The following is a 25741-nucleotide window of genomic DNA, read 5'->3' as shown; positions in this document are numbered from 1 at the left end:
CAGAGACGATATATGCGCTGTACAGCTACTGTGTTGAGTGTAGTCACGCAGAAGATTGCTGTGTGAGTGTGTGACATGCTGGTGACCCAAAATTGTAGTACGCATTGCCGGCTGCTTGCGCAACAAGGCGTAGAATTTTTAAAAAAAGGGTCTGGCGGTCATGGTCGTAAGTACGGGTGGTCGTAACTCGCACAGGTCGTAACTTGGATGTTACCTGTACTCATAAAACACATTTTCTAACTTTCTCTACACCACTGAAAAGTATTAAGGCTACATGATTAAAACCACAAAAACACTGTTCTCTGTGTTATTTTAATTTGCATTTTAAAAGCAGTACAGTATATGGTGGTAGTTATGTCTTGTTACGACGCCATGTTGTGGGCAATCGGCACCATAATGTTTCAATTTACATCACATTTAAAGGACAACCGACGCCTTCGGACAAGTTGTGTCCACAATTTGTAAAATCACTTCAAATGACTTCTACTGAGCGTATTTTACAAGGTACAGGAAGTCTTTGTTTTTGAGTTGATGACGATGCCTGACGTGATGTCACGTCTGGAACGCCCCTGACTGAGAAAGCGACACAAAATGCATTTTGGGTACTTTGTTTGGTCTGAAAACTTCGTGTTGATGGCGAAATTAGAAGCAAAAAACAAATAACGCGATGGTGAAACATTGTGTGTTGCACCAAGACTACTATTTAATACTAGTTGAAACAAATTACCAGCGGACAAATCAGCCCATTTCCAACAGAGCTTGGGCGCCATCTTGTGCATTTTCTGGGCGCTACATTGGAGTCCAGAATGAGACGGAAGGACTTCTTTAATCGATTGCAAACATTTATGCTTTGCTCTTCAGAACTATTGCTATTCAGAACTATACACTAACTAATTTTTATTGGTGTTTTGCATTTGACAAAAAAAATATCAGCCTGTGTGTTTTTGGGTATTTTAGATGCTATAAAAGTTTTTCTGATGTCAGTTAGGAAACAAAAAAAAATGGTGTCGGTTGTCCTTTAAGAGTTGATCTTTGCAAGTAATCATACAGTCCAAGTGATTTTCAATAACTTTATTTGAAATCATATTGTGACACAGACCAGAACACAGAGCACACAACAGAAATAAATACCATCATGATGGCGCTCAATTGTCAAACAGGCTTATTGCAGCTGGCTTCAGAATTATGTCATTGAGAGAGAGAGGGGGGGGGGATTAAAAGAGAGAGAGAGAGAGAGAGAGAGAGAGAGAGAGAGAGAGAGAGAGAGAGAGAGAGAGATGCCATGGCATCAGGCAGAGCCACCACCCACAATGAGGATGTGTGCTAAAAACTCTGCCTGCTGTTGACTTAAGTGCAATTCCTGAAAGATTCCACCTGCACTGATAACACACGTAAGACAGCAAAACTCATTCTCAAGTGGCCGAGCTCCCAAAAGTGGAAGGTTTAATACGTTTTTTCAGTCAAGGTCCATCTCTGGCTTTTTTTCTGTTTCTGAGGTGGCGTTGCCCGTGTTTTCATTTGCTCCCTTGTCTGCGCATTCTTCCTGGTTTTTTTCCTGTCCGTTCACGGGCCCGTTCTTCTCTACTGGCGTGTCGTCTTTGGGCAGCTCCACCTTTGGCTTGGGCTTGGTGACGGTCGGGTTACAGGCGGAGAACAACTCCTGGAAATGTTTGTTTGTGTAGGATGGAAGAAAACAACTCAGCGCCTGCTGTTGTGGACCTTTGTCAAAGAGGCAGCCGTTTGCATCAATGCTTATTGTATGCATGATTGGATAATAATAGCAATAATAATAATAATAATAATAAATAAAGTGTCCTTGAGAGGTTTGAAATCCGCTTATAACTGGAGAGAATACGATTTCTACATCTCTCTATTAGCTGACTAGCTATCTAGCTAGCTATCTGGCTGGCTACATAGCTAGCTATCTATTTGCCATCTATTAGCTGTCTAGCTAGCTAGATACCTACCTAGCCAATCGAGCTATCTATTAGCTGACTAGCTATCTAGCTGGCTATCTATTAGCTATGTATTAGCTAGCTTTCTATCTATTTGAGTTAGTTTGCTGGCCGCCTATCTAGCTCTCGATTTATCAGCTGACTAGCTATCTAACTAGCTATCTGGCTGGCTATCTATTAGCTATGTATTAGCTAGCTAGCTAGCTTTCTGAGTTAGTTTGCTGGCCGCCTATCTAGCTATCTATTTATTAGCTGACTTGCTATCTACCTGGCTATCTATTAGCTATGTATTAGCTAGCTAGCTAGCTTTCTATCTATTTGATTTAGTTTGCTGGCCGCCTATCTAGCTGTCTATTTATTAGCTGACTTGCTATCTACCTAGCTATCTATTAGCTATGTATTAGCTAGCTAGCTAGCTTTCTATCTATTTGAGTTAGTTTGCTGGCCGCCTATCTAGCTATCTATTTATTAGCTGACTAGTTATCTACCTAGCTATCTGGCTGCCGGCTACCTAGCTATCTATCTATTGTCCATCTATTAGCTGTCTAGCTAGATGCCTACCTAGCCTATCAAGCTATCTATTAGCTATGTATTAGCTAGCTAGCTAGCTTTCTATCTATTTGAGTTAGCTTGCTGGCCGCCTATCTAGCTACCTATTTATTAGCTGACTAGCTATCTACCTTGCTATCTGGCTGGCTATCTATTAGCTATGTATTAGCTAGCTAGCTTTCTATCTATTTGAGTTACGTTTGCTGGCCGCCTATCTAGCTATCTATTTATTAGCTGACTTGCTATCTACCTAGCTATCTGGCTGGCTATCTAGCTGGCTACCTAGCTAGCTATATATTTGCCATCTATTAGCTGTCTAGCTAGCTAGATGCCTACCTAGCCTATCGAGCTATCTATTAGCTGACTAGCTATCTAGCTGGCTATCTATTAGCTATGTATTAGCTAGCTTTCGATCTATTTGAGTTAGTTTGCTGGCCGCCTAACTAGCTATCTATTTATTAGCTGACTAGCTATCTACCTAGCTGTCTGGCTGGCTATCTATTAGCTATCTAGCTAGCTTTCTATCTATTTGAGTTAGTTTGCTGGTCGCCTTTCTAGCTATCTATTTATTAGCTGACGAGATATCTACCTAGCTATCTGGCTGGCTATCTATTAGCTAGTTAGCTAGCTTTCTATCTATTTCAGTTATTCTGGGTTGAGTGAACGCTGGTGCGTGTGGCTGCCGCTGCTTACCTACAGAAAAACTGATCCTGTGATTGTAAAGTGACCTTGAGAGTTTTGAAAGGCGCTTAGAAATTAAATGTATTGTTATTATTACAATACTACATACGTTACTACAAAAGTGTTCTCATGTACTGTTGTTCATAACTCGAATGTTTGTAAGTAGGAGAGCGTCTGAAGTTACTCACCCTTGTTTTCGCTTGAATTTCTGTAACTTTGACCGAAGGGTCCATCGTCAAGCTCTGTTTGCTTTGCTGGTTCATGGCACTGTTCATCCACATCATCGCTTCGGTGGAGAGCTTGTCCACTTTGGCGACGTCGGCCTCATCTATGTGGTCGTACAGCTCATCCTTGCCAAAGAGAAATAGTTTTTTTTTTTTTTTTTTCGGGTGTGTGATGGAGAGGTTTTAGGTTATGGAAACATTTCACCACATTTTGAAAAGCTTACTTTCATTTTGCACGCTTCAACAAATTTCATGTACTGCTGGATTTGTTTCCCGAGTTCGTCAAAGGCTTTCGGCCTCCCCTCAGCCTCTGTGTAGCGATCTTGGATAGGCTGTCCCAGTTTCTGGAGAAATCAATCATCACAATCAGAATCAGAATCAGAATCATCTTTATTGGCCAAGTATGTACAACACACAAGGAATTTGTCTCCGGTAGAAAACGCTCCGTTAGTATCATCATAAAAAAGTGCAAAGAGGCACTATACAGTTATGCCTCGGTTTTACAAACCCTGAGGCTTACGAACAAAATGGCTGCCGATTTTTTTTTAATCTCTATTCCCCGCCCCCAGTCTTCAGTTAAAGCCACGTAATTGGTCAAGAACGCAGTAGTGAGGGGAGGTACTTTAAACATTAAATAGACAGGCAGATGACAGTGAGAAAGTTTCAACTTTGATAGTTCAAAGGCAGAGTGTAGACTGCAAGGTTAAAATATCCCGTCAATCAGGCTCCACAAACCCGCACAAGCCATCTGTACACTTGATGCGATAATGTATCAACCCAGCTAAACAGAACAGAATTGAAGATGAACTAGATAAAATTATCACAGAGAAAGCACCTACAAGGGATCATTTCTCAAGATGGTGAAAGAAGGTTAAGGTTCCTCATCAAGTGTTTAATGCTGAGGAAACCGGCCACTCCATTCCATCAAGCCATCAACCATCACAAAGATAAATAAAATAACTTTATTATACAGTTCAGTTTATTTCTTTAATTATAATACCATAGCACATTTATTACACATAAAATAAGGTATAACTTATGTAGTTTTAAGGCTTAGATAGTAGAAAATTATGTTTTATGGGGACCTGGGAACGGATTATACTCATTTTAATGGTTTCCTTTGGGAAATTAATTTTTGGGATACACACTTTTCGCCTTACACACTATGTCTGGGAACCAATTAAGTTCGTAAGCCAAGGTATTACTGCATTTGGGTGACTGTTCAGAAGTTATTTAAACGTCTGCTGGATTTGGTGCGCATGGATTGGTAGCGCCTGTTTTACGGGAGTCGCTGGAAAAGGTGGTGTGCATTGTGCCGAGGGTTCAGTAGGATTTTCCCGCACCCTTGTTTCGACTCTTGCAGTGTGCAAGACCTCGAAAGTGGGTAGGGTGGTGCCAATGATTTTTTTTTCATAGTCAATCATTTCAAGTCTGTCAAAATATCATTTTGGCTACAGACGCTCTCCAACTTACGAACATTCAAGTTACAAATAACGGTACATACGAAGATGTTTGAGGGTACAGTATGTCGAAAAATGTATGGACAGAGATGCTTTAAGTTAGATTTTGTATTGCGCACCTTTTTCCGGCCAAGCTCGCTTACGATTGGCTGCGCACTGTGCTTTACACACAAGGACGCACACAGACACGTTATTAGAGGTTTCAAGGGCTGAATGTTTACAAGGCAGACACCAAGGCTGACCAATCCGTGGCCACATGCTGAAGTGTGGCCAACGAGTTCAGGCCACGACCCGCCGAGATCGCTTCCGATTAGCTGTGAAGAGTATGTGGACGGGGAGGTAATCCCTCTTCCCAGTTAACGCTCCAGGAGGACTTGATGCATAACAAAACAATAATGGCTGCTGGCACGTCATTCAATAATAACGTACCAGCAGCTTCAATAATGGCACGTTGTACTACAGTATGTGTAAATGTATTTTACCACTGTTAGAGCGTCTATATTTTATACTTCCCTGGTCAGTGTTTGAATTAAACATACATTCCATACAAAATATAGCAGTGAAGCAACTTACAACTAAATTCACCTTACGAACGACCACTCGGAATATATTCCGTTCGTAAATTAGGGAGCGTCTGTATTTGACAGAGCAATTGAAATTACCTTTAAGTCTGCCAGTCTGTCAATATATATTTGCTTGGGTTGGTCCTCTCCATCCTCATACAGCCAGTATTCAGTATCGGACAACTTGGATGAAAACGCATCCCTTTCCTGAAAATGAAAAATAACTTAAAGGACAACCAACGTCACTTTTTTGTTTTTTCAGAAAAACGTTTTATAGCATCTAAAATACCCAAAAACACGCAGTATGATATTTTTAGTCAAATGCAAAACACCAATAAAAATGACTTCAAGTGTCCAAAATCTCCAAAAAATTGAGCTGCGAATTGGGCTTTTTCAGAAAGTCCCGCCCCCAGTTGGTGACGTCACGCCAAGATGTCTTGCATTGCTTGTGAATCAAAACAATGGCTTCAGATTCAGAGAATATGCTTTCTTGTTACACATCCAGTTATGAATATGATTCAAATAGTTCTAAAGAGGAAAGCATACATGTTTGCAATCGATTAAAGAATTATATGTGCCATTTTGAGGCAACATTGGGGGAAAATCTCTCACCCAAAAAAAAGAGGCACAAAATGGCGACCTCCAGTGGCCACCTCCGCTTCCACAAGCTGATAAATTCCTTATATGGAGCTTGGATGCCCTCTTCTGGCGGCTTTTGGGTGCAACACGGTTCTCAGACCAAACATGTACAGCAAAATACATTGACGTGATGGAAGGACTGCTACAATGTGTCTTTTTTCGGTCAGGGGGCGGTCCTTTCGTGACGTCACGTACGGACTCGTCACCAACTCAAAAACAAGACTTCCTGAATATTCAGAGTGAGTCTTAAAACGTAAAATATAGCTATATGCGGTGTAATCTTATTAAAATACGCTCAGTACAAGTCATTTCAAGTGATTTTACAAATTATGAACACAACTTGTCCGGAGGCGCCGGTTGTCCTTTAAGACCACCTTAGCAACGCCTCGTCTCATTCATGCTTCCCAAGAATGGCAACTCACAGCTTCGCCCACAAACTTCTCAAGCATGCCGTGTAGTTTGCCCCTCATTTCGTAGACGTACTCCTCCACGTAATTCTTGGAGTCGTTTCGCTCCTTTTCCAGTTTGTCCTGCATGATCATCTTACCCTGAGGGCACATCGCGCCAAGTAAATTAAATAAGCATCGGATTGCTTCCGGCAATGCTGCATGCGTAGCGTTTGCTCTTACCTCATTTTCAACGAAAAGATTCAGCATGTCATCAGCGAGTTGCCACTGTGGGCTGTTTGCAATGGGAAGATCCAAGACTTTGGTTTTCACTTTGGGCTTTTTTGCTTGTGGGGGTTGGTCAGACTTCTTCTCGCCTTTGCCCTCATCTGTGGTAGTCTAAGGGAGAGAATGATAGAGGGAGGGGGTTGTGTTTATTAAAATGACATATTTTACAACAGGCTTGAGCATAAGGATTAGCGTGGTACTGAACAATATAGTAAGAAGCAATTTTCAAAATCACAAAGAATATTTTGTGAATAGCCCTAAGCAATGTTTCATCAGCTGAGAGCCAAAGTGTTTATTTAAAGGACAACCGACGTCACTTTTTTGTTTCCTAACTGACATCAGAAAAACGTTTTATAGCATCTAAAATACCCAAAACATGCAGTATTATAGTTTTAGTCAAATGCAAAACACCAATAAAAATGAATTAAAGTGTCTAAAAAGTACTTCAATTTGAAACCGGAAGTGGCCAGTGTGAGAAGGTCCCGCCCCCATGTTCGTGGTGTCACGGCAAGACGTCTTGCTTTGCTCGAGAATATGCTTTCTTGTTATTCATCCAGTTATGAATATGATTCAAATAGTTCTGAAGAAGAAAGCATACATGTTTGCAATCGATTTTTTTAAAAACTTTTCAGCTTTCTTGCTTTTTGTTTTCCAACATGAACACTGAAAAAAAATCCAATAACAGAATCTAGTGTTTGACTGCGGTTCTGATGAAAATCACAAAAATATCAAATTAACAAAACCGATGTAGAATCTCCTATAATTGGCAATAATTTGGTAAACAAAATTAAAAAGATCAATTGATAAAGTTGATTTACCTATGCAATCTTCAAGTCAAGAAACATTAGCTAGATAGATAGCTAGCTAGCTAGCTAGATAGATATTTTGAGGCATCAGGGGTGGGAAATGTCGCACCCAAAAAAGGCAGAACATGGCGACAAAGCCGTGTAAGGCATTAATCAGCCCGTTTCCACAGGCTGATTAATTCCTTACACGGAGCTTTGTCGCCCTCTTCTGCCTCTTTTTGGTCCTACACAAAGTTTTCAGACCAAAGTACAGCAAAATGCATTGACGTGATGGAAGGACTGCTACAATGGGTCCTTTTTTCGGTCAGGGGCGTTCCTTCAGTGACGTAGGGTGAGGACTCGTCACTAACTCAAAAACAAGACTTCCGGAATATTCAGCACGAATCTTAAAATGTAAAATAAAGCTATATGCAGTGGAATCTTTGTAAAATACAGAAGTCATTTAAAGCCATTTTACAAATTATGGACACAACTTGTCCAGAGACGTCGGTTGTCCTTTAATAAGTTAAATTAACTCATTCACAAATGTATTTGGGAATTGAAAATATGACATAGAGTGCCATTCCCGAATTAGTTCGGGTTTTGTTCTTTCATGCTTGGGTGGCGATGTTTTTTTTCCCCTTCCACAAAGTGGCACCATTTCCACTTTTTCCATGTTAGCGCTTTGTTCCAGCTTCAGCTCTTGTTAAACCACTATACAAACCAATATCTATGTACTGCATTGTATTTTGGACAGCCGCCCTCATTTCCAGCTCATATAAATCCAGACCCATATAATTTAGGAATTAACTTTCTTTTCTGATGAAAGAAGAGAGTCTAAGGTTTCTAACACTGCATTGAATGTTTATGTATATATTGGCTATCTGGCTGGCAAGCTAGCTTGCTATCTACTAGTTATATGGCTATCTAACTAGCTATCTATCTGGCTATCTATTAGCTATCTAGCTGGCTATAGATTAGCTATCTAGCTGGCTATCTATCAGCTATCTATTGGCTATCAACAAGCTAGCTAGCGTTCTATTTATTAGCTATCTATTGGCTATCTATTAGCCAGCGAGCTTTCGAGCTGGCTATCAGTTAACTATTGGCTATCTATTAGCTAGCTAGCTTTCTAGATGGCTATCTATTAGCTATCTATTGAGAGGGATCCAAGTGCAAGAGTGATGCTACAGGGGGAAGAGATAAAGAAGGTGGAGGATTTTAAGTACTTGGGGTCAACTGTCCAGAGCAATGGAGAGTGCCATCTGCCATCACAAGCCATCTGTACACTTGATGCAAAAAGCAATCAACCCAGCTAAACGGAACACAATTGATGAGGAACAAAGTAAAATTATTGCAGAGAAAGCACCTACAAGGGATCATTCCTCAAGATGGTGAAAGAAGAAGGCTACGTTCCTCATCAAGTGTTTAATGCTGAGGAAACCGGCCATTCCATTCCATCAAGCCATCAACGACCATCACAAAGGTAAATAAAACGACTTTATTATATAGTACAGTTTATTTCTTTAATTATAATACCATAGCACATTTATTATACATAAAATAAGGTATATTTTGTTTAGTTTTAAGGCTTAGAAAATTAGAAAGTAGAACATTATGTTTTATGGGGACCTGGGAACGGATTATTCTCATTTTAATGGTTTCCTATGGGAAATTATTTTTTGGGATACACACTTTTCACCTTACACGCTCTGTCTGGGAACCAATTAAGTTCATAAGCCAAGGTATCACTGTACATGTGCTGAAAAGCTATCTCTTAGCTATCTATATATCTAGCTAGCTATCTATTAGCTATGTATTAGCTAGCTCGCTAGCTTTCTATCTATTTGAGTTACTCCCAGGTTGCTGGTGCGTCTGGCTGCCACTGCACACCCACAAAAAAACTTATGTGACTGAAAAGTGAACTTCAGAGTTTTGAAAGGCGCTTATAAATGAAATGTATTATTATTATTATTATTATTATTATAACATTTGCAATTCACCTCCATCTCCTCATTCTCTCTGGGCGTCTTCTCTTCTTGTTCTTTCTGCGCATCTCCCTCATCCTGCTCCTCTTGGTCGGTTTGCATCTTGTTCTGCAGACCAAGAAGGACACTAAGCGCAAATTCAGTTGCATATATGGTGAGTGGATTGCGTCATAAATTACCTCCCCATCTTTATCATTGACTTGTTCTGTCTCCATGGGCTCTTCTGTCTCATCCGACTTGATCACCTCGACCAGGGAAGCGCTGGACACGCTGAAGATTCCGTGAATGTTCACTCGGACCTTGACTTTCACCTTGGAGCTCTCGCCGGAAGCCTGCGGGCCAACTTTCAGAATCAGAAACTGACCTGTTTGGAAGAAAATGGACAGGGAAGAATTAGGAACTAATATCACACAAATATTAAAACACAAATGTATATGTTTTATGATGATGGGATACATGTGCATGTTGAAAACAGTCTGGAACAAGAACCATTTTCTCTAAATATACAAAATTGTTAAAAATAGTACATTATAATCCCACATTTTTTTGGAAGACATTTTTTTGCACTTAATGTTGAAGTTGGATGCCAATGGTCGACCTCAATGTGCTAAAGTAACCTAATTTCAACAAGCACCGTCTTTGTTTTATGAAGACGTTCTAGATGACAGAGGGGAGGATCAAAGCGTCTTTTTCACCAATGGCTCAGGGACGTCATAGTGAAATGTGCACGTTTGCTACAAACTAAATGTTGAAAGCAAACACACAGCTAACTATCGAGCTAAATATCTATGAGTTATATATTAGCTATCTATCTCTTAGTTATCTATTAGCTAGCTAGCTAACTTTCTACCTATGAGTTTTTCAGCTATCTAGCTAACTATGAGTTATCTATTAGCTATCTAGCTAGCTATCTATTAGCTAGCTAGCTAACATTCTACCTATTTGAGTTATTCAACTATCTAGCTAACTATGTAAGAGTTATCTATTAGCTAGTTAGCTAACTTTCTATCTATTTAAGTTACTTCCGGGTTGAGTGAATGCTTGTGCGCGTGGCTGCCGCTGCTCACCCACAGAAAAACGTATCCGGTGACTGTAAAGTGACCTTGAGAGTTTTGAAAGGCGCTTATAAATGAAATGTATTATTATTATTATTATTATTATTATTAATCAAGTAAAGAAGTCCAAGATGGAGCCCGAGTAAAATGGTCTCACGTGCCTTCCTTTTTTGTTGTTTTTTCATGTTTTCTTTTGTCACTTTGTGTTGTTGTGCATCATGTGGAATGGATATGGATTGTTTTTCAGCATATATGGCCACGACATTCATCAAGGATCAGTAAGACGCTAATAGATAACTCATACATAGTTAGCTAGATAGTTGGATAACTCAAATAGGTAGAAAGTTAGCTAGCTAGCTAATCAATAGCTAGCTAGATAGCTAATAGATAACTCATAGTTAGCTAGATAGCTGAAAAACTCATAGGTAGAAAGTTAGCTAGCTAGCTAATAGATAACTAAGAGATAGATAGCTAATATATAACTCATAGATATTTAGCGCGATAGTTAGCTGTGTGTTTGCTTTCAACATTTAGTTTGTAGCAAACGTGCACATTTCACTATGACGTCCCTGATCCACTGGTGAAAAAGACGCTTAGATCCTCCCCTCCGTCATCTAGAACTTCTTCATAAAACAAAGAGGGTGCTTGTTGAAATTAGGTTACTTTAGCCATTGGCATCCAAGTTCAACATTAAGTGCAAAAAAATGTCTTCAAAAAAAAAATGTGGGATTATAATTTACTATTTTTAACAATTTTGTATATTTAGGCAAAATGCTTCTTGTTCCAGACTGTTTTGAACATGCGCATTTATCCCATACAATAAGACGACAGTCATATTTGACAATGGTGTTTTTGCTTTATTTATATCACAGTGGCTAACTTGTGGTTACATTTAGAAGATGGCGTCAAATTTTATAATGGCAACAGGTTCACACTGTCATGGACTAAATCCAATATTTTATATGAGAAAAGTTGTTAATATGAACCAAGCGTCACGAAATAGATTGTGTTTGACCCGAAGAGGCGTCACTCTTATTGCTTACCGATGGTTGGGTCAGGGTAGGGTAGCGCCTTAGGGTTGTTATAGTACGCCTCCAGGGAGAAAGGCTCTTTGCGGTAGAACGTCAACACTTTGGAAAAGGGTGCTGGGTGGTTCATGGGAAACACTTCACAATCGCTACAAAATAAAACAAGAGTCAAATCACCAATGTACAATTTCAAAATAAGGAGTGGAGAGTGCCAAAAACAAGGATGTGTTTTATTTTACCTCACACCTTCCTCAGCGGCAGAATCCCACTTCAAGGAGATGGGATATGGAATGGCGTCCGTGATGGAGAATTCGCGCACTTTGAAGGCAGGCGACAGCATTGCGCACTGTGGAAAAGGGAGTGGCGTTGTCAGATGTTGCAATGGAGACAAAGACAACACTCACACTGGGGCAAGACTGCATAGCCTTACATTCTAAGAACCTTAGTTTGTATGTTCGCTTCTGTCTTGTGAGATTGTATCAAGGAGTGATTGGACAGACGCTCCCCAGGTTACGAACGAGATACATTCCGAGTGGTCGTTCGTAAAGTGAATTTGTTCGTAAGTTGCTTCAGTGCTATAGTTTGTATGGAATGTATGTTGAAAGGACAGCCGACGTCTCGGGACAAGTTGTGTCCGTAATTTGTCAAATCACTTCAAATGACTTCTACTGAGCGTATTTTACAAAGATTCCACGGCAGATAGCTATATTTTATGTTTTTCCATCTAGAACTGCTTCATGCAACAAAGATGGTGCGGAAAGCGTTTCAGATTGAATGACTGTGTCTCTCGTGTTGTCACATTATTTGTTATTAAGTTTGTCGTTGTTGTTTTGACTTCAAGATGCCGCCTGTATTGTGTTTTTCTACTTCTTCCTTTCCTTTCCACTGACTTTCATCACTTTGCTGCCGTGAAATGTAAACGCGAGACGAATAAAGGCTAATCTAAACCAATAGGAAGATGTGATGTACCTGTAAAGCAGCTCCTCTGGCCACCGCTTCATCAGCATTCAGCGTGGTGTTCAATTCCTTCCCAAAGAATTTGCTTATCCTCTCTTTGACGGCGGGGATTCTTGAAGCCCCGCCCACAATCTCTACCGCGTAGATGTCATCCTTTTTTAGTTCTAAAGTGGAACGGTTGGAGAATTGCATTTGTGTCATCAATAAAAAGAATGAAACGGCGTGTTACTCACTGGATTGTTCCAGCAGACTCTGCAGGGGAGGCTCCACCTTGGTCAAAAGGTCAGCGCTCATCTCTTCAAACTGAGCCCTTGTAAATTGAGAAGAAAAAAAAAAGATATCAAATTAGATCAATGTCGAGCTCATGAGAAACAAACAATCTTGCGCCCGACCTGTTGAGCCTTCCCGTCACATCTATCTCATTCATGAAGCACTCGATGTTCAGTGGAAGTTCCGACGAGTTGGCGCTCATGAGCTTTTTCAGTTTTTCACACTCCGTGTAGAGCCTGACCAAGGCCCTTGGCTTGGACTTTACATCCAGCTTGTACTTCTTGCCAAATTCCTCACAGAAATACTTGACCAATACCTCGTCAAAATCTTTGCCTCCCAGTTCTGGATCACAGGCTGTGGCAAGAACCTACGAGACAAGGGGGTGGAATAGTTGACGCAAAGCTTGATAGAGATCGAAAAGATATTTTTCATCATCGGGCAATTCCCAACCTTGAGTTTGCCCTTGTTGAAAGCGCACACTGATGTTTGGTATCCAGAATGGCCCAGGTCCACAAATACCACATTCCTTGCTTTCTCTTCTGGAGCAGGTAGATCCTGCTTATAAATTCCATACGCCAGAGCCACTGCAAAACAACAGTTCGATGAAACATCGATGAAAAGGGAAGGGAAAAAAAACCTTACTTCTATTGTCCTTACCATAGAAATTAACTCTTTTTTTTTCTGTTGAAAGAAGGGAGTCTAAGGTTTTATGAAGTTGCATTGAATGTTTTTGTATCTATTAGCTAACTGGCTGGCTATCTTTCTATGTAGCTGGCTGTCTATTAGTTATATGGCGAGCCAACTGTTTTGCTGGCTATCTATTAGCCACCCACATTTCAAGCTAATATAACTCCAGACCCCTATAATTTAAGAATTAACTTTTTTTCCTGATGAAAGAAGAGACTCCGGGGATTCTAACACTGTATTGAATGTTTATGTAGTCCTAAAACTCAATATTCTGTGGGTCCTGCAATTTGAGTGACAATGACAAAAACCCTGGCACTGGACTGGATACATTTGTGCACATATCTGGCAGTGAATGAGCGAAGACGAAATCTCACATGAGTTGTAGATGTCTCCTTAATGGAACACATAATTGGCTCGGTATTATTTTGGATTAAACGTATATGTATGTATTGCATTGTATTTTAGACAGCCACCCTCATTTCAACATCATATAACTCTGGACTAACATCATTTAGGAATTCTGTCTTTTTTTTCTGATGAAACAAGAGAGTCTAAGGTTTCTAATGCTGTATTGAATATCGATATTCTGTGGGTCCTGGAATTCAAATGACAATGACAAAAACCCTGGCACTGGGCTGGAGACATTTTTTGCACGTCTGGCAGTGAATGAGTTAATGTCTTTGACACAATAGAATAGAGCCAGAAATAATCTGTGTGTAATTCAATGTACTCTAAGTAAACATGTCACGGCAAGAGAAGCATGGGTGTGACGGATGAAATGAAGGTTGGCTGAATACCAATAACGCGTGCTTCTTTGCCTGTAGTGCCAAGTATCAACTGCACTATGTGTACAAATATCATAAGTTATACTAGGCGCAAATCCTGTGAGTTTTGCTGTTCGTAGCACAAAATGCAGACTGCTTGTACAGTTTATACGCCACAAACGGTCACAGTTGTGTAGATCGTGACAATCTTTGTCATAGCTGTTTTTTTTTCTTCAATTTTTCTAATTGTCAAGGAGGTAATACAGTGAGACCTCAACTTACAAACACCTTATCTTACAAACTTTTCGTCTTACAAACGTCAAATTTATGAAAATTAAACCTTATAATAAGCACTATTTTCATAATACACACCAACCACGGCTGGCGGAAGCACACGACCAAACAGCACCAGAGGTTAAGTTACCAACAGTCCTTATGGAAGGTGACTCTCCTTCCATGAGCCATCAACGACCATCAAAAAGGTAAATAAAACGTTATTTTACAGCACAGTTTATTTCTTTTATCACAGTCCTCATGTAATGCGCCTCTCTTTCCAAACAGCAATTCCCTTCGACCTCCAACGCCATTCCATCAAGCCATAAATGACCATCACAAATGTAAATAAAGTGACTTTATGATACAATGCAGTGTATTTCTTTCATTACAGTACAACAGCACATTTATTATACATAGAATAAGGTATGTTGTGTGTAGTTTTAAGGCTTATTTAGTTGAAAAGTATATTTTATGGAAACCCGGGAACGGATTATTCGCATTTGAATGGTTTCCTATGAGAAATTCTTTTTTGAGATACACACTTTTCGCCTTACACACTCTGTCTGGGAACCAATTAAGTTCGTAAGTTGAGGTCTCACTGTATGAACCTCCTTGAAGTCGAGTGTCGGTATCCTAGCAACAAAAACAGAGAATTCACGAAAAAGAGGTCAAGCTACACAGAAAAAAAAGCAGCGCTTGAATTTGGGAGTAAACGGATGAACGTGCATCTCTCTGATTCTGGATCTTCTTTTTGGCTTGTGGCACAAAGCAGGAAGGGAGAGAGGAAATAAGGAAGAGACCAAGTGAGAGTTCATGATTTGGAAATACAGAATGTAGAGTTTGGGTGCTACAGGCTCAAGATTTGCATTGATTCTTCTACAAATTATCCCACGTTTTATTCAAATAAAAATTGCTTTTTTTAAACAACCATACTTCCTCTTTTCCATTCTGGTTTTCCCTTCAGGGGTCGCCACAGCGAATCAGTGTCCTCCATATTCAGAGGTTTGATTCCCATGTTTGTTTTGGCCAAGATTTTACATGCCCTTCCTGACACAACGCTCTATATTTATCCGGGCTTGGGACCGGCACAAGAAGACAGTGGCGTATGTCCTCTTGTGGCTACAAAACAAGCAACTCTATAAACTTAATAACGATGGAGATGCTCGATAAAAGGCCACCAAACACAAAATGGTCATCGGCGGAGCAACATTCAAATAAAGTAAAACTACTCACCATTTCATGGCAATGCTCTGATTTTACCGTGAAATGCATTATAATGAGTTATTTCAGTTCTTACTCAAGTGTTGTGGTTTATTGTGGCCTTGTCTATTTTTATCTCCTTTCTCAGGTATGTATTATTAAATTAAGGCATTTTTTGGGCTACTCCAGTTTCATGGGATTACGGGGTGACCCAAAATAAACGGGCGGCAACTCTAATTAAGCCCTGTTTCTTGGGTGTTTTGTCCGAATGAAATGAAACTTTGGTCATAACTAGTTTATTATATTCAAAACATCACATCAAAACACTAGGGCCTTTGGCCTTTTTTTCCTCCGTTCTGCAGCGTGTGTTCTAGATGGCCTCCAATTAGCTCCGTGCATTTCTTAAAGGACAACCGACGTCTCCGGACAAGTTGTGTCAATAATTTGTGAAATGGTTTCAAATGACTTCTACTGAGCGTATTTTACAAAGATTCCACCGCATATAGCTATATTTTACGTTTTAAGACTCACGCTGAATATTCAGGAAGTCTTGATTTTGAGTTGGTGACGAGTCCGTACGTGACGTCACTAAAGGACCCCCCGACCGACAAAAAGACACATTGCAGCAGTCCTTCATCACGTCAATGTATTTTGCTGTACTGTTTGTCTGAAAACCTTGATGTTGCACCCAAAAGCCGCCAGAAGAGGGCGTCCAAACTCCATGGAAGGAATTTATCAGCCTGTGGAAACGGGCTGATTCATTCCTCACGGGAGCTGGTCGCCATTTTTGGGTGCGACATTCCCCCCCCCCGCCCGTTTGCCTCAAAATAACAGATTTTTTTTTTAATCCATTGCAAACTTGTATGCTTTCCTCTTCAGAACTATTTGAATCATATTCATAACTGGATGTGTAACAAGAAAGAATATTCTCCGAATCTGAAGTCATTGTTTTGATTTTTCGGCAATGCAAGACGTCTTGGCGTGATGTCACGAACTGGGGGCGGGACTTTGTGAAAAAGCCCAATTTGTAGCTCAATTTTTTGGACACTTTAAGTCATTTTTATTGGTGTTTTGAATTTGAATAAAAATATCATACTGCGTGTTTTGGGTATTTTAGATGCTATAAAACGTTTTTCTGATGTTAGTTAAGAAACAAAAAAGTGACGTCGGTTGTCCTTTAAAGCGCAGCATGAAGTTTTCCAGTAGTTCTTAAGGATGGTAGCAATGGTTGACTTAGCGTACTGGTACTGGGACGCTAAATCACCCAAACGCACACCTCATTCGTGTTTTTCGATGATCTTCCTCTTCTGCGACCATAATTTTCTTTTGTGTCTTCTTCGCTTTAACGCTAGCCTGTGGTGGGGTCTTTTTCTGTCCCATAACAGCAAAAGTACTAGACTTGATAACAAACTACGTCTGCACTCAAAGAAAAGGGGTGACGAAAACTAGCCCGCCAGCCACTGTGGTATGAAGTACAGTAAAGTCTCGTTATATCGATATTCAAGGGAGTCCGAAAAAATATCGATATAACCGGGACTATCGATATATCCGACCCTGTTTGCATGTAATTTTCTCCGTGCGTGCATAGAAATAGTATCGATATAACCGGGACTATCGATATATCCGATATCGATATAACGAGACTTTACTGTAGTAGCTGAAGTAGTTCGTCAGCCGAGACAATATGCTTGCGAATTTAATGTTCGTGAGGTGGAAAGTTCGTGAGCTGAAGCGTTCGTAAGCTGAGGTATCACTGTATATAAAAAAAAACATTTGAAACAAATGTATCACACACCTGCAGTCGTCTCATTCATAAGCCTCAAGCAGTTGAGTCCTGCGATCTGTGCAGCATCAACCACCGATCGCCTTTCGGAGTCAGTGAAGTAGCAGGGCACCTGGGAAACACCAAGATTTTTGCTTAATTCTAGAAATTATATTCAAACTTAAATAGATACATTAGCCATGAAGGCTTTTCTAGTTAAAATAGGGGACAATTCCTTGAAAAGGGGGAAACGTCTTCTCATAAAAGGCATCTTCACACATCCCTTAGTTTTGGCGAATCAAGGTGATTATGGCTTGATATCGGTAAGGCAAGATGGCAGACGACGAAAGTTAAAACCTCTGATGGCAAACAAACAGTTTTCAATTACTGTTTAACTAAATTATTTTCTTTAGCTATTTTAACAGAAGTATGTCATATGTGTCATGTAGCAATATACGCTAATCGTAATAGACTTGTGCTGGTGCGGTGGAGTTACAAAGTCGCGCCAATGGCTATCAAAATGCGTAAATGGCGCACGGGTGCGGCCCAGATGCTATCCTGGGTAACCATAGCACAGACAGAGCAAGGGTGTGTGTCTGTGCATGTGTGGTAAGATTTTTTTTTCCAGCGATTGTACTTACAGAGACAACACAGTCAGCAACGGGCTTCTTCAGTGCACTTTCTGCAGTCTCTTTCAACTTGGTTAAAAGCATGGCAGTGACCTGTTCAATGCTGAAAAGCTTCTCCTCCTCCATATACATAACCTGTAGGAATACCCCATCGAATCAGAATCAGAAGCCTTTAATAGTCCCACAATGTGGAAATTTGAACACCACTCAGTCAAATTATCACAGTGTAAAACAATTAACCAAGAACTAATTGCAAAGGAAATGGCCCATTGTGCGCTTACCTTGATTCCAGTAGTCTCAGTGGGCATTTGTGCAAGATCATAAACCAGACTCGGTTTGAGGCGCTGCACGAATGGATCAGAGAATGCCCGGCCATGGAATCGCTTGAAGCCTTGCACTGTGTTCTTGCAGTTTGTGACAACCTGTTCAACCACAAAGATTCTAATGTCAACGAATAAATAAAGTAAGTAAACACATTTTGCCATCCTGTTATCACCATAACCCATGCTCATTGTCAACAATCTCCATACACAATGCAATGAATAAGACCATTAGTATCATATCCAATAAAATCATACCTGGCTCTTTGCAGCTGCACCAATTGAGCGATTCCGTGGTCCAAATGAAACGCATGCTCTATGAATAGAGAAGACAAATCCGTTTCGTCCTCCTTTTTATTACAATTGTACATTTTGTAGCTAGAATGAAACTGTCGCAAGCAATGAGCATCCACATGATGCATTTCTTTGCGTTCTGTATAATTCTTATGAACGATAGCAGAGTAGTATCGTCTCGTGGGTGATTTGGGGGCGACCAACGTTCCATCAATTCATCAAAGCGTTTTGACAGGGAGTGTACGCCGGCCTCCTCCCAATCACGCGGTTTTCAATGCTCACGGGCATCACAAAATCCCTTGGCTGTTCTCTCTTACATACTTCCGTGTACATGTACATCGCAATAAAATATTTATGTATACACAGAACAAAAACAGCGACGTCGTTTAACTCACAACGGTGATCCCCGCTAGCAATAGCCTTCACAATCACATGCTGTTTCCTGTTGTGAAATTCACTAGCATGCTAACTCGCCGAGTTAGCATCGTTAGCTTCACACAAGGGGTATGAGCACGCGTGAATTCGCGATCACTCCCAACTCGTTATAAGGCGCATGCGACACAATAGTCATCGATCATACTTACGGTGTACACCGGTCGCTATATTCATTGGCGATAGTTTCGATCCCACCGGCTCGGGCTACTGCTACATAGCAGTTCATGTAACCCACGTCGAATCCGACAACTGACATCTTATAACCGATTAAGGGGTGAATTTAGTGTAGAGCGGATACGCCGAGAAGTATAGAGGTACAGTTGTGATGGAAATGAGGACCGTTCCGTTACAGGGATAGGATTTCACTCAGCGGCGGTCGTTGGTTCACTCTAGTTCTTGTTCCATGAAGCTGAGCAAATCAGCATGCGGTATACCGGCAGAAAAAGCGAGAACCTTCAGGAATTTTCTATCCGCGTCGCCAACCAATTGCGTGCGAGGCCGGTATAGACAGCAATTGCGACACCTACAGGAGAAAATAAATGAATAGCGAAAAGAAGCGGCCTTGCCTTCATTTACTGTCCAAGCCATAAGCATGGGAACGTCAAGGTCAGTTTGCTGTTATCTATGTATTTCATACATGTTAAGTCTCACGATTTGTTCGGTAGACTCCCGATTTTGACCCTAATACTGTACTCACAATACTCATTTTATAAAGCAACAATTGACACAATTCAGACAGTTCATTTATAAGATGAAAAAAAAGAAAACTTAAAAAACAAAACACATTTTTAGACTATTGAATGTATAAAAACAATGAAAACAGTTTTGTTTTATTTACATGTACTTCTAATTGACACTTTTGGAACGCTCACATTATTTTAACACGCACCACAGAGTCGCGAGTATGAAAATCTCCCGATTTATGATTTCTGAAACTTAACATGTATGCTATTTAATTTTTTTATTAGCCTTTATTAGTCTTGAAGTGGAGAAATTTACATTTCATAGCAGCAAAGTCATTTCATAGGATCTGCATCAAGATGAGTTAAAGAACTCAGGACAGAGCAATGCCATCAAGTTTCATAGTTTCAGAAATCATAAATCGGGAGATTTTCCTACTGGTGAATCTGTGGTGCTTGTTAAAATAATGTGAGCGTTACAAAAGTGTAAATTAGAAGCAAATAGAACACAAAAATACTGTCTTTGTTTATTTATACATTTAAGTAGTATAAAAATGGAGTTTGTTTTTTACATTAGCTTTTGTTTCACCTTACAAATGAACTGTCTGTATTGTGTCAATAGTTGCTTTATAAAGCGAGTATTGTGGTCAAAACCGGGAGTCTCCCGACCAAATCGTGAGACTTATATGCAGTTTTGAAGCTAGTAAAAAAAATTGGACCGGAAATGATTATATTTTGCAGTGTATTTATACTCATTTGGTAAAAATTAACTCATTCACAGCCAATGTGCAAAAATGGGTCCAGCCCAGCGCCAGGGTTTTTGTCACTGTCACTCAAATTCCAGGACCCACATAATATTGAGTTTTAGGACTACATAAATATTCAATCCAGTGTAAGAAACCATATACGTACTCTTTTTTCATTCGAAGAGTTAATTCCTAAATTATATGGGTCTGGAGTTATATGAGCTTGAAATGAGGGTGGCTGTCCAAAATACAATGCATATTGATTTATCAACTAGCAATTTAACAACTGAAGCTGGAACAAAGTGCTAACGCTACCTAGCTAGTTCTTTGCAACCGATTTTCTATCTATTAGCTAGCTACCAAGCTGGCAATATATTTTATATCTATTAGTTAGCTGCCTGGCTATATATTTGTTATCAATTTTCTATCTATTAGCTATCTGTCTAGCTAGCTAGCTATGTAGCTGGCTATTTATTATCTATATGGCTATCTAGCTAGTTAGCTAACTGTCTAGCTGGCTATCTATTAGCTATGTTAGCTTTCTATCTATTTGAGTTATTTCCAGGTTGAGTGAACGCTGGCGAAAAACTGATCCTGTGACTGTAAAGTGACCTTGAGAGTTTTGAAAGGCGCTGAGAAATGAAATGTATTATTATTATAACGTGGAAAAAATGGCAATGCTGCCCTCTCGAGGAAAGGAAAAAATATTGCTAGAGGCCATGGCCAGCGCTTTACCTGCACCCAAACATGAAAAAACAAAACACGAACAAATTGGGAAATGGCATCATATGGTCAATTCACAAACAGAGCGCTTACTATGTCTCCCAATACAGGTATGCCATGTGCTCAACACCAACAGACACAGTCTTAATTTATTTCACATAAATATTTTTTTTTTTTTCATCTTTATTGGTGAAACAGAAACGCCATTCAACAGAAGAAGCAGCCTGGTAGTTGGTGAACATTTTATTCTTCGTTCTCGTAGTCAGCAGGATTCTTCCTCTTGCTTTGCTTGTGAACACTGTTGCCCCACGAGTAGGTCAGGTACATGAGGGCCATTGCTGTCATCGAACATATGGAATTTTAGTACAGTTTTTGTGTCAGTCTGTAATTAAATACTCATTCACTGCCAGACACGTGCAAAAATGTGTCCACTCCAGTGCCAGGGTTTTTGTCATTGTCACTCGAATTCAAGGAGCCACAGAATATTGAGTTTTAGGAATATATAATAAACATTCAATGCAGCGTTAGAAACCAACATCACTTTTTTGTTTACTAACTGACACCAGAAAAACGTTTTAGAGCATCTAAAATACCCAAAACACACAGTAGGATATTTTAGTCAAATGCAAAACACCAATAAAAATGACTTAGTGTACAAATCTGCAAAAAAAAATGAACCCGGAAGTGGCTAGTTTCAGAACGTCCCGCCCCCTTGTTCGTGGCGTCACGCCAAGACGTCTTGCCTTGCTGGAGAATCTAAACAATGGTTTCAGATTCAGAGAATATGCTTTCTTGTTACTCATCCAGTTATGAATATGATTCAAATAGTTCTGAAGAGGAAAGCATAAATGTTTGCAATCGATTAAAGAATTTATTCCGGGCCATTTTGAGGCAATAGGGGGGGGGAAATGTAACACTAAAAAAGAGGCAGAAAATGGCGACAAAGCTCCGTGTAAGGAATTAATCAGCCCGTTTCCACAGGCTGATTAATTCCTTACACGGAGCTTTGTCGCCCTCTTCTGCCTTTTTTTGGTGCAACACGAAGTTTTCAGACCAAACAAGTACAGCAAAATGCATTGACGGGATAGAAGGACTGCTACAATGTGTCCTTTTTTCGGTCAGGGGCGTTCCTTCAGTGACGTAGGGTGTGGACTCGTCACCAACTCAAAAACAAGACTTGCGGAATATTCAGCGCGAGTCTTAAAACGTAAAATATAGCTATATGCGGTGGAATCTTATGAAAATACGCTAAGTAGAAGTCATTCGAAGCCATTTTACAAATTATGGACACAACTTGTCCGGAGACTTCGGTTGTCCTTTACAACAATTTGTCTTTCAAGAGAAAAAAAAAAAAAAAAAAACTTGAATAATGAAATTTTGAATTAAGATCAAAATATAACTTGAAACAAAGAGTAGAAAATGTACAACATAAATTAAAAACACTGGAATTTGTTTTTTTTTACCTTGTTAAACATTACAGTGAACTCCATTTGCGCCTCAACTATCTAGCAGGTTATAAAGCAATAATTTCTGGGTTTTTACGGCTCTATTCTTTACAGATCATCTTTCTGAATTTATTCATGTATCATATGTGTGGGAGAACTATGTTTCTGCCCGTTTGCCTCAAAATGACACGGAAAAAAATCTTTAATCGATTGCAAACTTGTATGTTTTCCGCTTCAGAACTATTTGAATCATATTCATAACTGGATGTGTAACAAGAAAGCATATTCTCCGAATCTGAAGCCATTGCTTTGATTTTTCAGCAATCACGTCTTGGTGTGACATCACGAACTGGGGGCGGGACTTTCTGAAAATGCCTAATTCGCAGCTCAATTTTTTTGCAGATTTTGGACACTTTAAGTCATTTTATTGGTGTTTTGCATTTGAATAAAAATATACTGCGTGTTTTGGGTATTTTAGATGCTATAAAACGTTTTTCTGTGTCAGTTAAAAAACAAAAAAGTGACGTCGGTTGTCCTTTAAGGTAAAGTGTTTCCCCCCAAAATATCCAGTAATAAATAGCATCATGTTAAAAATAATGAAAACTGTTCATAAAAGATACTCACGGGGGGCAACTTTGAAGAAAGATGACGTGAACCTTCTCCATACGTTGGGAATTCCCTTGGAGAAATAATTGGGGAATGCCTTCTGCTCAAAAGGGGACAGACTGTATGTGATGACATGCCTGATCCTGGCCAAATTTCCAAAGTGGCGGCCCATATTGATCTGAAAGGGTTCGACGAACTGTGAAGGATATAAGGTTACAATTTGAGGATGTGGATTCAATGTGAACGCAAGAACAAAAGTATAATAATATAAAAAAAATATATTATTCCTAAAAACAAGCTATTTCAAGCGGTTAAGGAATTATAAAAACCTCACTCACATATCGTTTCGGACATATTGTGAAATGTGTGAGTGGCATCAAATACTACATTTGTGAATACATCGGCTTTAACATTAAATATATTGTCTTTGTTGTGTATTCAGTTGAGTACAATACGGTTTGAAATTCATTTGCAAATCATTGTATTGTGTTTTCATTGACATTTAACACAACGATCCAACACATTCCATCATTATGACATGGGCAAGTTCTCGGACGGAAAATATGTAAATAGAGAAACTAGCAGACTTTAAGACAATTTAAAAAGCAATTAATCCATATAGCGCAGACCGATTTACAAGAAAAACACATCGACCACGCACGATAAAGTAAGCGTGAACATTAGCCTCGGTGCTCGGGCAAAAGTACAAGCAATTAGACCTTGAACCAGGATATCTAATGGCGTTAAAGGAAGCGACTCACAAGTAGAGAAGTAGCTTTTTAATATTGTGATCAGGTTTATTCTAGATTTCTGTCGAACTCAATAAAACTAAAACTGTCGTATAAACGTAATGACATTGAGGCTTACCGTTTTCCTCGTCGTCTTTCGCTATCAAGGCTCCCGTGTTCTTCCTGTTTTTCCGGAAACGGAACACAATATCGAATGCTTTACTGTTACTGCCCTCTAACGGCTTGGAGGCCAAATACTCGCACCCGAAATCCAAGTGGATTACAGTGTACTGTAATGTACTGCAGGGGTGGAGATGCAGGCCTTTTTTGTTCCTTTTTCTTAAATGTAGTTATTTTTTCTGTTATCTTGCTACGTTTTCTGATTTTTTTCCCATCTTCTCTCTTTTTTTTTCTCAACATAACATGCATCTGATGTGTCCTGAGGAACGAGGAGACGACTTGTTTTGACCACTGTGTTTTAGTGATGTGTCATTCGCGAACGAGCCGGTTCTTAGAGCCGGATCTCTGAAGTAAACGAAGAGTGCTGGTTCCCAAGAATGAGCCGGAAAAGGGAGCCGACCTTTTTTCCCCCTCTATTCCCCGCCCCCAGTCTTTGGATAAAGCCGCACGTGATAGGTCAGGATCCGTGGTAGAGGCGGGACCGGAGAATTACAGACACACGCAGTAGTGAGGCGAATGTGGTTAGAGAAACAGAAGCACACTGTGCGTAGCATATGAAACAGGAAAGGGCTTTCTGATTCTGATAAGACTTTTTCAAAGGATCATACCAGAATCATATATGACAAAGAATGTGCTGAAGTCGAAGAACGAGCCAAAAAAGCCACAGCTGTTTGTCTAACTGCTCGCTGGCGTCGTTATCTTTCACGGCGCTGATTTACAACACTGTCGCAACATTATGTACTTATGTAACAGTGTGCCATCTGCTACAGCAGGGGTGTCAAAGTATTTTTTTTACCGTGGGCCACATTGTCGTTATGGTTTCCTCTCGAGGGCCGTTATGAATTTGGGGAAGCCATTGTTTAATCCCCTCCACAAATTAATAACTGGTTTTCAAATCTGAAGTCAATAATAATGACAGATATTGTGGTTTACATCCAAAAATATGAAATTTTGGTTAGGATTTTTAGCAAGCATCATGGAATTTCACAAGTTTGATTTGCTTTCGCGGGCTGAAAAAAATGTGGCGGGCCGGATTTGGCCCCCGGGCCTTGACTTTGACACCTGTGTGCTACAGCATCCATTGCTGACCTGTCCATCAATTCGATCTGAATGAACCTTGCCGCGTTTCAAACTCAAATCTAAATAAGACTTATGAGCTTGCAAAAGGAACATATGTGTATACTATTGGCTTGGGTGGTATTATTAAAAAAAAGACTAAATACATTGAAAAAATAAAGCAATATTCCCAAAATAGGAAAATCCATAATAAAGTTGAAAAGAAAAAAAAAACGTTTTTACCTTTACAAACCTCTAAAAATCAATTCAGAAAACAAACATTTCCAAACAAAGATTCCCCAAAATATACACAAAAAAAAAAACAAATTCCACACACACGCAAAACACTTGGAAAAAACAAAGGAACTAAGCATAAACATTC

At 39.8% G+C, this 25741-nt stretch overlaps 2 protein-coding genes across 2 annotated transcripts; both read right to left on the bottom strand.

Annotated features, from left to right (window-relative positions):
• Positions 1-1056: 1056 nt before the first annotated feature.
• Positions 1057-19643, bottom strand: hspa4b (heat shock protein family A (Hsp70) member 4b). Its single transcript, XM_089020290.1, has 19 exons — positions 19345-19643; positions 18725-18782; positions 18428-18568; positions 18159-18281; positions 17551-17650; positions 13279-13412; positions 12951-13195; positions 12792-12868; positions 12571-12722; positions 11841-11947; positions 11617-11750; positions 9698-9882; positions 9534-9626; positions 6701-6856; positions 6494-6619; positions 5532-5639; positions 3634-3753; positions 3374-3535; positions 1057-1660 (listed from the first exon to the last, which is right to left on the bottom strand). The coding sequence occupies exons 1-19, from the start codon at positions 19449-19451 to the stop codon at positions 1457-1459; spliced, it is 2532 nt and encodes an 843-aa protein (XP_088876416.1). The 5' UTR covers positions 19452-19643; the 3' UTR covers positions 1057-1456.
• A 1845-nt stretch (positions 19644-21488) lies between these two features.
• uqcrq (ubiquinol-cytochrome c reductase, complex III subunit VII) lies at positions 21489-24377 on the bottom strand. Its single transcript, XM_089016535.1, has 3 exons — positions 24263-24377; positions 23414-23591; positions 21489-21682 (listed from the first exon to the last, which is right to left on the bottom strand). The coding sequence occupies exons 2-3, from the start codon at positions 23565-23567 to the stop codon at positions 21588-21590; spliced, it is 249 nt and encodes an 82-aa protein (XP_088872661.1). The 5' UTR covers positions 23568-23591; positions 24263-24377; the 3' UTR covers positions 21489-21587.
• Between the last annotated feature and the right edge of the window lie 1364 nt (positions 24378-25741).

The sequence above is a fragment of the Hippocampus bargibanti genome, linkage group LG02 (assembly GCF_051943395.1).
Source record: "Hippocampus bargibanti isolate YZ-2025 linkage group LG02, ASM5194339v1, whole genome shotgun sequence".
Lineage (NCBI taxonomy): Eukaryota > Metazoa > Chordata > Actinopteri > Syngnathiformes > Syngnathidae > Hippocampus > Hippocampus bargibanti.
This window is presented reverse-complemented; position numbering and strand designations above follow the sequence as displayed.